The 13,761-nt window shown below is 32.2% G+C and overlaps 1 protein-coding gene across 1 annotated transcript in view; it reads right to left on the bottom strand.

Moving 5' to 3' along the window:
* Window positions 1-13,556, bottom strand: part of LOC129229928 (uncharacterized) — a 47,493-nt gene extending 33,937 nt beyond the window's left edge. Inside the window, exons 1-6 of the mRNA XM_054864308.1 lie at window positions 13,481-13,556; window positions 8,993-9,130; window positions 6,305-6,448; window positions 4,935-5,032; window positions 3,712-3,853; window positions 1,909-1,973 (exon numbers count right to left, since the gene is read on the bottom strand). Coding sequence (XP_054720283.1) covers window positions 1,909-1,973; window positions 3,712-3,853; window positions 4,935-5,032; window positions 6,305-6,447 — 448 coding nt within the window. The 5' untranslated portion in view covers window position 6,448; window positions 8,993-9,130; window positions 13,481-13,556. The remainder of the gene's footprint in view (window positions 1-1,908; window positions 1,974-3,711; window positions 3,854-4,934; window positions 5,033-6,304; window positions 6,449-8,992; window positions 9,131-13,480) is intronic.
* Between the last annotated feature and the right edge of the window lie 205 nt (window positions 13,557-13,761).

The following is a 13,761-nucleotide window of genomic DNA, read 5'->3' as shown; positions in this document are numbered from 1 at the left end:
TATTTGAATATATTGTGAAGCATAAATACATAATTGTTGAAAAGAGATAAAAGCTTCTTGTTAGTCATGTCTGTTAAAGATAAAAAGTCCTGCTCACACTTATTTAGAATACAGGTATAATTGTGCCTTCTTTCTCTACAGTTTGGTATATTTTATCCTATCCTTTTAGAATTGCACTAACAGCACAGAGTGGTTGCTTACTCCCCTGGATAAAAGATAGAATTCTCTAAAAGAGATTTCCTAAAACTCTGAGAAAAAGTTAATATGAAAGAATGTTGGTAGCAAAAATTGAACTAGAATAGCAATTGGGTGTGGACTGATAGGGGGTTCTTGCAAATGTGTGTCAAGCTAGATAGATTTTCAGTCATTGAACTTGGCATTGGGCCAATCCTAAGAAAAATAAATGTCCAGTTACAGGGGTTATCAGTGTGTCCAGTTACTGAAGTTTCACTGTATTTAAACAGGAATATTTAGAGTAGAATGTTTATAAATCATTTGTATAAGATAAAAAATGGCTTTAAACAACATACCGCAATTCAGGGGCGGATACAGAAAAATCTTTTGGAGGGGGCACGGGAAATTGAACTTTTCTGGGCTAATCTGTTTGATAAGCGGAAAAAAAAATCCATGTTTCAGTTTGATATTGCATTAGATTAATGAAACAAGTTAAAAGCTCTGCGAACTAGAAGTGTCTAGCTTCGAATTTGTCTTTTAATCTGTTTTTTGCCCAGTTGGTTAGAGAAATCATTACTGGACAGATATCAAATTTTTACTTGTATTTGGCCTAGATCTGATTACACACAACACAATAATTAGAATGACATACATATTTTCTAATCTTCTTAGTAGGAAAACAGACATAAGGTAGAAGGAATTTAAGAACTATGAGCTGGTATTTATAGGATTTGTGATACTTTGTATTAATTGCCTAGTTACAAATTAGAATTAGATGATTTCTCTTTTAATTTCTATGTTGTCTTAATGCATACTAAACAATAATTTTTAGTATGCATAAATTGTTGTAGGAAAATTTCGAATTTCGCGATAACCTGTTTTTATTGTTTATTATTAATTTATTTAATTAACTACTTTCAATTCAAAAAAATCTTGAGTATTAAAATGTTTAAATTTGGGTTGAAACACCAATGTATGTCATTATTCAAATTTTTTTTGATGCTATTAGTAATTAGCTAAGTTTGTAAGATTGTGATCGATTTTTTTCTTTTATCAAAATAAGGGGGGCAAGGGGGCAGAATCCCTCAAAGTCCCCTAAAGATTCTCATTTTATATGTTAGCACACATGTTACTGATCATTTAAAAAAATATATAAATTATTTTAATTTAGACCCTCATGCCAAAAAATTTAAAATTTTGAAAATCATTTTTTTATTGAAAATTTTTTAAAATTTTCAGTTTGTTAATTTTTTTCAATTGCTGAATATAAATTCAGATCTCTGATATATTTTTTTCTAAAATGCTTGAAGTCTTAATGTATAATGTGAAAATTTTCAAAAACTTTTTATCTTTAGTTGTTGAGAAATAATTTTTTTTGCAAACAGCTGCAGTTCATTCTGAGAGAACTGTGAATGACAACTAACGCAAAATCTCAAAACTTTGAAGGGTCATAAAATAAAAACAATTTTAAATAGAGAAGAAATACTTTAGGAGGTTACATAGGACTATGAAACATAGAAGTATACAAAGTTTCATTGAAATCTGAGATGGTGGGTGTTGGGGTGTGGTTGAACTGACATGGAATGACCCAGGCAGATAAAGATACATTTGAACAGATTTAAACAGTTTTGGATGGTAAAATTCACCTGCTCTGTCCAAAACCATGATAAAAGGTCAGTCGAGATTTACTCTCATGACCTCCAAAAATAAGGTAAATTATTACTAATTACTTACAGGATAGAAGAGTTGCATAATAAGCCACTGAAGTCACAGATGAGAATTCATAGGTGAAGATTACACTGAAATATAAGAAAAGATGAACTTAGATGCACATCCTTATTTATTGTATCATATTATTAATGACTGTGACTTCAAAGTTGATAACATTTCTTCACAGACAGGGGTGTTCCTATGAGGTGTACTTCATATATGCCATATACTCAAACATTTTTAAAGCATATTATGCATATGATCGCATACACATTTGGTGCATAATGGATTTATTTTGAGTATACCCTCAGAAAAATTTATGGGAACATCACTGGTCACAGCAATATGCGAAAGTAGTATCATAATGATTTGATAACACAGTAGAACCTTGATTTTATATATTCTGCTGGACCAGAGGTAATAAACGTACCAAGCAGAAAAACATAAAATCAGGGGGGAGGTTAAAATTGAAGCATATTGTTTAAACATAGACACTTGCAAAATGAATTAGTGGAAAAGATGTGAAATCTAAATTTGTTTTTAGATAGTATTACTTTTATAGCATGTTCTATACTACTTTTTTTTTTTGCAAATTTGCTTTTTGGTTGGCTTTAAAAATAAAAATTGCTTCAGAGATTTTATACTTGGAATTTCTTGATCAGATATGGGTACATCCTGCAATATTTCTGCTTTTTCTTTATCATCTTCATCATCGGAAGTGGGAATTAAATCTGATCATGAAGAAATTCGTGTTGTGATGAGACAATACATGTCATTGACTTCGCAAAGTTTTCAAGAAGAGCGTCAGCAGCTCTGGTCCTCAACTGCTGAGAAAAAAGATCGGACAGTTGGAAATTTTGCCTAGACCGAGGACAAAAAGACAGAACAAAGAGAATGCCAGGGCAGCTTCAGACATCTAAACAACGAATTTATCTTTAAAGGAAATCTAAAAAGAAAAAAAGAAAAAGTTTGTGTGAGTCTTGTAGATGAAAAATGATTTTGAACTGTTTGAAGAAAAATGTGTTATGTCCGAAAAAAGATAATGTAAAATCCGGAACTTTTGAGCAACATAAGTAAAGCAAATTTTCTCTAACCAGCAGAAAATGACGTTGGAAGCAGGATAACACATGAAACAGATCACGTAAAATTGGGGTTCTACTGTATATATTTTGAAAAATACATGATTTACAAACAGCAAAGAACATAAAAAAAAGTTTAGCTTATAAATTATAGCAACTAGAAGCAAAGGGTATTGTTGCTATTGCCAAAAGAGAAATTTGAAGATAACTATTACAAATGGTAACAAACTATCATGTGTTTTATAGCAAGAGTTGACAATAGTACTCTTTTGGTACTGATATAAATTATGATTTTGAAAAAAACCTTTAAATTAGGCTCGACCTAAGATTCAAACTTTGCATGCATTATTATTTTCTTTTAGCATAGGTAATATATCATAAAATGACAAGCATAAAGAAATTTTAATCTTAATCACAATCTGAAATTCTTTTTAGGCAAAAAGTAAAATATTTACTTTTGCACAGTAAAAACAAAAATTCATATGCAATAACTAGGAACAGGCTATTTATAGGAGAAGAAGAGTATGTAGTTTTGTTGACAATGAGAAATTTTTCAAGTTCAGTGCATGTCTACGGCCAAACACCAGCCAAGTTAGTCCAAAGCCTGTTGCTGGTCGTTACATTTGTATATGTATTTGTATTATAAAAACATGAAAGACAGAACAAAGAAATAATATTTTCAGATAGTAATGCCGAAGAAATTAAAAATAAAGCAAACATTTACGCTTAAAATAATAAATATATTTACCTCCACAGGTCTTTCTTCTGTTCTCTTTTAAAAGAATCAAGAGCAGAAATAGAATTTATCTTTTTGGTTATATAGATACCTGCAACTACATAAAGTTGTATGCCCAAAAATTCAGCAAATGATAATAAAATCCAATGAGGAGCTGGAGAAAACATAAAAAGAGGAAGAGATGAAACGCACTGCTAAAATAAATCAGTTTAACATATTGTCGCTTCAGAGCAACAGTAAGATATCTAATCCTAGAAATAACACTAAGATATTTGACTATTGCTCTGAGGCGACAATATACAGATGATAAAACAGACAATGATTATAAAGCATGATCTAGTACTTAATTTTCTAGAAAACAGAAAATACACCCTTAACTTAAACCAATGTTCAGAAACTAAATTCACTAGCAGAGGCAACCCAAACTTATTATTACTTTTTTTGGGGGGGGGGGGGAGGGAAGTGTATAAGTTCCGAAACTTTCTTCTCGGAATTTCTAAACATACTTAAAGATTTATTTTGGTCCTGAAATAACATGAAAGTATTACTGAAATTTGAAGATGAAAATGAACCTGATCAGTAAATGAAATTATACACAGCCTACATTGTACATCTTAACTAAGATTGAGCACCCATCAATAGCTACCCAAACAGTGTTAATCAACCCTCAAACTATTGAAATTACATTCATTTATGCTGGGACATTTTCTCACATTCTTAAGTTTTACTACATTTGTGGAACTAAATCATTCTTTTTTGCTGTATAGTTTAAACACCACAATGAAAATAGTTCAAAAAGTGAAACAGCACCATCCATCAATGAAATTTTTAAAAACTTTATACAGTATAACCCCTCTTAACATACACCCCTTTTATGGACAATTTTTAATTGTCCTCCGATTCCAAGGTAAATGAAATTATTAAACCCCTATCCTACAGACACCCCTCTCTTGTGGAAAAAAATCTGTCCTGTTAGCGTCTGCATTTGAGGGGTTTTACTGCGTTGTGAGATTCACTTTCTTAAGGATTAAGATCTGAAAAGTTGAAATAATTGAGATTCATAGTTTACGAGAAAAACTATTGCCAGCAGAAAAACTTTAATCCATAAGCACCTAATACACATTCTATATTCCTACATGTTCTCAAGCAGTATTATGCAATTTCAAAAGATCCATATCAAACAAATACAATCATCAGTATTCATCAAAAAAAAAAGGCATAAAACCACAACTTACCGAAACATTCATTCCAAGATGAGAAGTGGGAAGCCAATCCCATAACTGTAACAGATGTCATACAAGTAAAGAATACAGCTAGTAGTGGAATGATCACCCTGGAAAAAATATTGAGATTGCATAGCTTTATTATCACTGAAAGAACATCAAGGGGGTGCAGAATATGTCAAAAAACCCAAAGTAATTGGAGAGGTAGGAGGGGGGGGGGGGGGGGGATTTTTGGCACTCTGTAGAATTTCGATACTTAATCTAGTTGTAAATTATTCTGCTGTAAAAATATATTAATATACTAACTGTGTAGGTGACTCGACAGAAGGGAGTCAAAAAACTGGTTTTTAAAGTCTTCTTTTTTTGAACAACAGCTAAAATTTGACTTGCTTGTTCAGTTTTCACTGATAGCGGTGCAAAAGACTTCAAACGGATGCCCTACTTTTAAATTTGATGAAGTATTAAAGAAGCTACAGCCTACTCACAAAAAAAAACACGTTTGAAAAATAACACATATGCAATTATTGCCTGTGTTCGCGATAACGTTGACTTTTCAGCAATGAACAAATGACTCAATACTTCAGCAGGCTTTCGTATTTTTGCCAAATATCGAGCATGAGACAGAAAATATGTGTCAAAATCAAATGTCTCAAACTGTATCATATTTAGCTGAGATGATGAGTGAAGATGGAACGATTAAACTACATTATGTCAAAATCACACCTAATATTATAAAACTCGAAGTGAGATTGCTACATATTAAGTCGCATTCATTGCTTTCTTGTTTATCGGTCAGATAAGAACGACATCACTGGGATTACCGTATTTTCAGGAATAAGCACCACACCGTTAAATGGTGTAAAAAGTTACTTTAATATTCGAAATTTTTGTCTTTATTGGATCCAGACTAAAAAAGTGATGGCAAGCTTTTGAACACATTCAAATTTTACAGCAGCTCTTGTAGGCTGTAAAAGCAAAATAAAACACAAGCCAACAAAATTGGTGAGTTATCACTGAACAAAGTTGCAAAAAAAAAAAAAAAAACGTTTTTTGCCAACCCATAAGCTGTTCCTCAAACTATTTAATTTTTTAAAAATTTTTTCACTATTTGTGTGTTTTCCCTTATTTTCCTTTTCCAACTATTAAATTGTATATCATTAACATAAAAAAATAATTCTGTACATTGAACATTCAATTTATATTAATATAAATATTTTTTAAAGTTCATACACTGTAGATATTCTCCTTAGAAATTTCAACTAAACAATCAGTTGTTAGCTTCACTGTTTACATCTAAAAACTTATGTGCAATTTAGGCATGCAGATTAGAGAGAAATGAAAATACTACAAAACAACTTTTATTTCATGAAAGATGTACTTACCAGCTAATCAGTCGTTGTTGGTGAAGTATGCGTGAAACGAGAGACCAATGAAAATGACATAGCAGTATAAACTGAATCAATTTCAAGTAAGATGCAGCAAATTCCAGTTGGTAAAGCTCGCTGATAGCAATCCATTTTACCATTCTGCAGGTAAAGAAACCATGTAAGTGTAAGAACAAATAAAAACCAAAACAACAAAATTTATTAATATAAAAGATATAAAAAGAAAATAAATCATTTTGTTTGATAATTACGAGTATGTTCCTTAATCTTAAATTGCAACAAAGCTGCTATGCAGACATTTGAAACTATACATTTTCTTTAATGTTTAATTCATAATATATGATGACACTGTTATCCACTTGGGACCTTCCCGCAAAATTTTGAGGAGTTTATACAGCAATACTTAACTTTTGTCCCCCCATTAAGGACACCTTAAATTAAGAGAAACTCTCAAGCTATAGCCCTGTATAGCCAGCCACAAAGAGATTTGTCTTGGGCACCATTTCATCACTAGGAATAAATTGGATCAAGTCTTGAAGCTAGCAGATAAACATTGAGTGGATATTATAGCACTGCAAGAAACTAAACTAAAAGTAGGGCTCAACCGAAGGCAATTTTTGGCCCATGGGCCAATGCCGATTGTTGGCTGATGGTTCAAGCATGGACGATAGCCGATTATTTTTGGTTTCAAATGGCCAATGGAAACATCTTACTAAGAATGACGGAAATGTTGGTTTCAAACATTTTTTAAGGAACAAAAACGAATTTCAGTACGTTATAGAAACCGATGGCAAGTCATATTTAAAAGAATTAATAGATAAATAAACATGACAGGTAGTTGGAGGCTTCTGACATATTTATATTTCTTACTTTTGTAATGAAAATATTATGTCGAAAATCACAGCTAAGTAAGGAAAGATACATGGTCTGCAGAAAAATGTTTCGAACAGAAAAGCTAAAAAAGAGGGATTTAAAGGATTGTAATGAAAAGTCACACCAGTACCTACACTAGTAGTTAAATGTTCAAGGGCAAAAACGAAAGTAAAACAAAATTTTAACTAGAGATTCATTATATTTCAACAAATAAAAATGCAAGGATAGAAGTCAAATATTACTATCAAAAAATATAACGTATAAATGATAAAAAACAAATTCAGGAAGTTTCCCCCAAAAGTTTTAGTTAAAATTCATAAAAATAGGGACGCATGCAAGGAAGGTGATGAAAAGTGACCCTTGAACTCGAATCTTTCCCATTCGTTGCCAGAAATCACATTTTCGTAAATTAAGTTTTGAAAAATTGCTGCAGTTGAGTACTTAAGCCCTTTCCCTTCCTCTGAAGTTATTGACAATGGCCTTTGCTACCCTGTTTTCAAGACTTCAATTTCGAGAAATTCTGGGGCTAAGCCCCCATAGTCCTCTCTATGCTCTGTGAATTCTTTAAAGAGTGCCGTGAGTTGGAAACGTTTGAGGACTCCTGATCTAGTCTATAGATCCGGATACCACAGTTTGACTTATTAGTGACGACTAGTCTAGAATAACTATAACTGAGCTGGAGGCCATGAACTGCTAATCAAAGCTGAGATTATCTGCGTAAATTTTAATTTAGGACACCACTATGGACTCTTGCCGCTAGTGGAAATTCTAGCAATTGAGGAAGGCATCATTGGATAGTTTTGAAGAAAACAGGGGTCTTTTTTGAGAATGAAAGTACGCTTTGGAGACACAGCAGAGGCGGCCTACAATGGTGGGTTGTAAAATGTTTTTGGATCAAATGAACTTTGGTTTCTTTCTGAGTGTTTTTGTGTTCTGAGCAAAGTCAAGGGTCTGTCCAGATTTTTCACACGGTCCTATTTTTGTAAAATAAAAAAAAAAAAAACAATTTTGAAAAATAAAATCTTTTTGTGAAATTTCAAAATGTAAACCAAAAGTTATCCATCAATATAGATTAGATTTCTGATTTGCCTACTCATTTATCAAAAAAATGAGTCCATGAAATGTTCGACCTTATCAATCGAGATTTTGTAAAGGGTCCTTTTGGTTGATCAGAATTTTGTGAAGGGTCCTTAAAAGGAACTACATTTCCTCTGGTCAGACCCTTGAAAGTTGAATGGTTATGGAAATATCGGTGAATAGGGATATTTCTCAGATCTTTTTTTTTCCGAACAAAATATGTTGCTTTTTGGCAAGTGAAAAACAGAAGAGAAAAAAATCCTAGGTCCAGAATAACTGTCTGGGCCCCCAGGTACCAACCCCCCTCCCCCCCCCCCCCCCCCCCCCGCCCTGGATACATTCTTGGTGAGAGCTGTTTTATTTTTTGAAAAAATACACACATACACTCATTAATAGAATTCAATATTTTAAGCTATTTTTCTGAAAAGGAAATTATAACATGTACAATAACTTTTCACTTTTAACTGGTGCCTACAATATACTATTCCAAGAAGAAGGAGGTTTCAGACAAGTGAGATTAGAAATAAAGATATGCACAAAGGAAAAAAAACCCTTTAGCTATTCTGTTGACAAAAAATAAAAAATTCAAATGTAATGTCCAAAAAAAAAAAAAAGAAGAAGAAGAAAAAATGGAGCAATCAATACTTAAATTGAAAGAACAATACAGAGCAGGGGGCTGGGCGGGGGGGGGGGGGGCTAACGACTAAGAACATAGCAAAAGAATAATGAACTTACAAACATATGATCTCCAAGCTTGCAAAATAAAATACAAGATACTGATGAATTTGGGGATGATGAAGAACATGCAGTCTTGTGATCCGAATAAAACAAAGTAAGAGAGTTGAGAATCCGAGGAAAGACAGCACAGTATTCCTACAATAAAATAAAAGGTTAATACATTAGAATCTAATATTATTTGGCAAAAATTTGATTGTTAATGAACTTTACGGCTTTCCTTATTGTCATAGACAACAATGAAAGCCGTATGTTATATAGTCAAATAATTTTGGCTAGTTAGCATTTCATACAAAAAACGAAACAGCATCGTATCAATATATTTGTAGTCTTTTACAAGAACGTGCACAGAAATTATGGGGCATGTCACATATGACTTTTCTGGGTCCCCCTCCATATTGCATGCCCCTAGATACCACCCCAGTTTGAACAATATTGGGCCCGGGCCAACAAGTGTCTCTTCTCCCTTCTCCACCCTTGTGCACGCCCCTCGCCTTTTAACGAAAAAAATTTCCTAAAAGCAGACAGTTGCTCATTTTTACCACCCCACTTTCTTGTATTTTACACAAATTATATTCATACAGGGTGTCTGAAAAAGAACTCCCCAATTTGACACAACAGCAAAACCGCATGAGATAGAAAGGTGACACAAGTTGACATTCAAACTTTTCTAGAACAAGTAGCAATTTGAGATTTGAACCAGGTACCATAAGATTCAAAATTTTACAAGAATCATCTTATGCTCCATTCAATAGGAAAAACATTAATGAAAACATCAGCAATGTTTCCTCTGTTGTAGAGCGATGTAGAAGCTGCTATCCTGACGATAATGCCAGGGTTAAGAGCGAAAGTAAATATAGTAAATCTGGTTACCTGCCAGTAATGACTGGTTTGAGCACAAGCAGATTAAGAAAGGTGCATTTTTTAGGCGATGATTTTCTCATCTTTTCTTATGAAGGAATTTAATTAACATCCCAAAAACTTCAATTCCAATTCTTTCAGTTACTAAAGCTGCTTCAGGTGGCAAGAAGGGGTAGAGCCCCTGAAGTGCATCACTAAGTTGGTGCACTTCAGTATTTTGGAGGAACGAAGGTGCACCCCCGATCTACTGCAGTAGACCAATCTGCAGTACCCTTGCCAGATAGTATAATTAATAAAAAATGCTATTGTGAGGAATATTGAAAGTGTGCAGGCTTTAACTGTTTCTTTTTTAAAAATAAGAACTGATGTTTAATGCAATGCAGTAAAACCTGGATGTAACATTTTTTACGAGACTGATGAGAAAAAATGAAATAAGGGGAGAAAAGTTATACGGGGGTCTTCCAAATTTTCATTAAATATGGTAAAATAATTTGAATAGAAGTATATGCTCACAGTAATTTTTTTTACAACATTTACAGTAGGTAAAGTTAATTTCATACAAAATTGACTACTTTTAAAATTAGCTGTGTTATTCATTCCCAGGCAGAAGATACAAAACACAATACCGCTAAAGCATTAATATTTTCCACCATGAATGCTTTAGTAGGCTAAACAGAAAGGAAGTTGTCAAAACTGGTTTAAATCTTGTTTCTGCATTCAAAAGAAATATAATAATTTGTCACAGGAAAATGAGAAAATCAAGTTAGCATTATTTGGGTAAAAATGCTAAAAGTAAGAATATAGTAAATTGAGAAACACAATGTACAGGAAGAAATAACACTAACAGCAATGAAAAAAATCAGGACCAACAAAAAACAACGTTAAATGCAGGAGACGTTAAATTTAAGTTCTACTTTACAACTTTTTAAACTTACTTTTTTCATTTTATTGTAAACGCAACATAGCAATGGATACGATAAGCTAACGCTTTTTTCCATACCATATCTTGTTTCAGTGTAGCTGCTCAAGATTGCCATGTTTTTTAAAGAAAATAGATCCACTTATTAAAAAAGGCGTTAAAGTATAAATTGGGTGTTGGCAACAATGCTGCCTTGACTATTAGAACTTTCGGGTGTACTGTCAGAGCCAAATTAATAGGGGTAGCATCATAATAAAGATAGATGAGCAATTGCCACTCAGCAGATGATGACTAAAAATCTCAGCATCAATCTCGACCAGGTTGTTACTTTCTAGGAACCCCACCTGTGTGTTCCAAGACCCTTCGCGCAAGTCGAAATTTCGCGTTGTGGAACGAAGTATGTTAAGAAACTTTGTAACATGTGTTAACACCCCTCAAATTGTTCCAAACCACTTCTCAACTATATATTACCATATCTTTTATAAAGAACTGACTTTTTACTGTATTTTAGAAAAAGCATTACTATTTAACATAAATTACTGTTATGATGCACAAAATCAATAATCAATGAGAGACGTGAAATAAAACAGTACAGCACTTACATTAAGTACATAACTGCATTATAATAGCACTGAACAGTAGATAATGTAAAATTAATTATAGTTTTTAAAATGATGATGATGATGGTTTATGCAGTGTGGGAACACCCCTCTTTCCGACTTCTTTTAGCCATGCAATGAAAAAGCAGTTTCCATTTTCATGATGTTTGTATTTTGCTCCTCAGACTCTACTCCACCAGTTTCAGTATTAAAGCTAAGTTCTGAACTTTTACGGATTTCCTTTTTCGTGAAATTTAATGGAACGTATCGAAGATTCACTCATACCTAATTGTCATGCAACCTTCGAAGCACTTTTTAATTGTTCAATCATATTGAGAATCTTGACCTTTTCTTTAATGCTCAGAAACTTTCTCTTTTCCTTTCCACTTTCACCAACTTAAATTGAAAACGCGAGTTTGGGAGCTATTCCATTTTATCAACGTTCATTATATAGAATGAAAAAAAACACATAAAGAATCGGAGCGGTTATTTGTATAACTAAAGCAAAGCCCTCTTTAGACCAATGCATAGTGTGAACTTCCGCTTTCAGTGATGCTAAAGGGATGAAAGTCCATTCACAAAAACAAAATTTAGTCTCAACAAAGCCCATTCTATCGTTCAGCTGCTAATTTTGAAAAAAATTCATGTTGCAGGCGAGGAGTTTGTGTCCTCAATAAAAAATTTATTACTCATGAAAAACTTGCGTTATAGCCATTTCGCGCAAGTCAGATCTCGTTTTAGCGGGATCCGACTGTATACAAATATGTAATTTTCTGCAACAAAAGGTAACATGAAATAATAAATCATGATAAGTTAGTTAAAAACAGAAAGTAATTTTTTCAACAATAAAAAATGTTGGTTTTCAGAATTTGAAAAAAAATTTGAAACATTATTTTTAAGAAATAATGTATGAAAAAAAAGAAAAGAATAATAATAAATAAATCACTGCACACAGAAACAGAAACTAACTGCAAAAATAATACTGAAAAGTCCAAATTTTAATTTTAAAAAGGTTGGTAAGGAAATTGTAGTTTTTTACATCATTGTCATGTTATAATCTAAGACTCAAAAGAAAAAAAAAAAAAAAACTTGGAGCCAGAAAAAAGTTTAAGTGCCAGAATTTATAGGAAAATTTCAATCACCAATATAAATTTTTATATATAAAAGTATTTGTTCAACCCATATTATAATTAATCGGCATCTAATTATCTTTTGTTGATTCATCAGTAATTGGCTGATTTATTTATCGGTGAATCATTAATTCTTACCACACATAACTGAGCATACACTGAAAGACAGAAAGGGAAAGTCAACAAGTCTTACACATAACTGAGCTGGCGGTGTACTTTATGTATTTCTGCCTTAGGGCCGTAACTTACTGCAAAATGAACAAGTCTTGTTTGAAACAATTCAAATGGTTCTTTTTATTTATTTTTAAAAATAAATAAATGAATAAAAAGACACAAGATAGTGAAATTTTAAGTTGCAAAAATTCCCAAGACAAATATTGAAAAAAAAAAAGGGGGGGGGGGTTCCCCAAGTTTAATTTTTAAGTTATGCAAGCATTGAAAATAGAGATTCATATTTAAAAAATAAACACTAATTTTCTTTGAAAGGTGTTCCAAAATAAAAAAATATATAAACAAACCGACTGAAGAACTAGGATGATTGCTTAAGAAATAAAATTATAACTAACTGCCTCACTTTATGAAGAATAATTTCATTTTCATCTTATGTAATGAATAGTAGTTCTTCATTATATAATCATACAAATGAAATTAAAAAGCTTATTTATCTGAATTTTCTTCACATTTTTAAATTCATCTGCAGATTACTTATTACTTTTAAAATTTTTATCTTTTTCTGTCTCACTCCGTTTCAATTTTTTCAAAAAGAAGAAAATCAAAAAAAGGATTGAAAACTTTCTTCCTCGTTTTTTTCTGTAAATAAGATTTATAAGAATGTGAAATTAGGAAAAATGTTAGAAAATAAGTTTATTAACCATGAACAGCAAAAATCTGGATTCTGGCATAAGCTGAAATCAAAAGCAGGAGCAAGAAACAAACATTAACGCTTCACTTTTCTGCAGTAAAACATGAAATGATTTACCTTACACACGCTGTTGTATCATAATGATCAAAACAGCCCTTTAGTGCAACATCAATTGTATTATTGTCAAAACTGTCATTTGTACGATGTCCGGGTAGAATACTAGGCCAAAACTTATCCATGTTCAAGAATGACCAACACCTATAAAATAATAAAACATATTTTACAAATAAAACAAAGAGGGGGATAACACAATTGATGTAAAAACAGCTATAAGTGGATAATTCTGTGGTTATTTTTGCCATTCTATGGTTCAACATTGTGATTTACATTACCCCTTT

This window comes from Uloborus diversus, chromosome 9 (assembly GCF_026930045.1).
Source record: "Uloborus diversus isolate 005 chromosome 9, Udiv.v.3.1, whole genome shotgun sequence".
Taxonomy (NCBI): domain Eukaryota; kingdom Metazoa; phylum Arthropoda; class Arachnida; order Araneae; family Uloboridae; genus Uloborus; species Uloborus diversus.
Note: the sequence above shows the minus strand (reverse complement) of the source record. Positions and strands in the feature narration are given on the sequence as shown.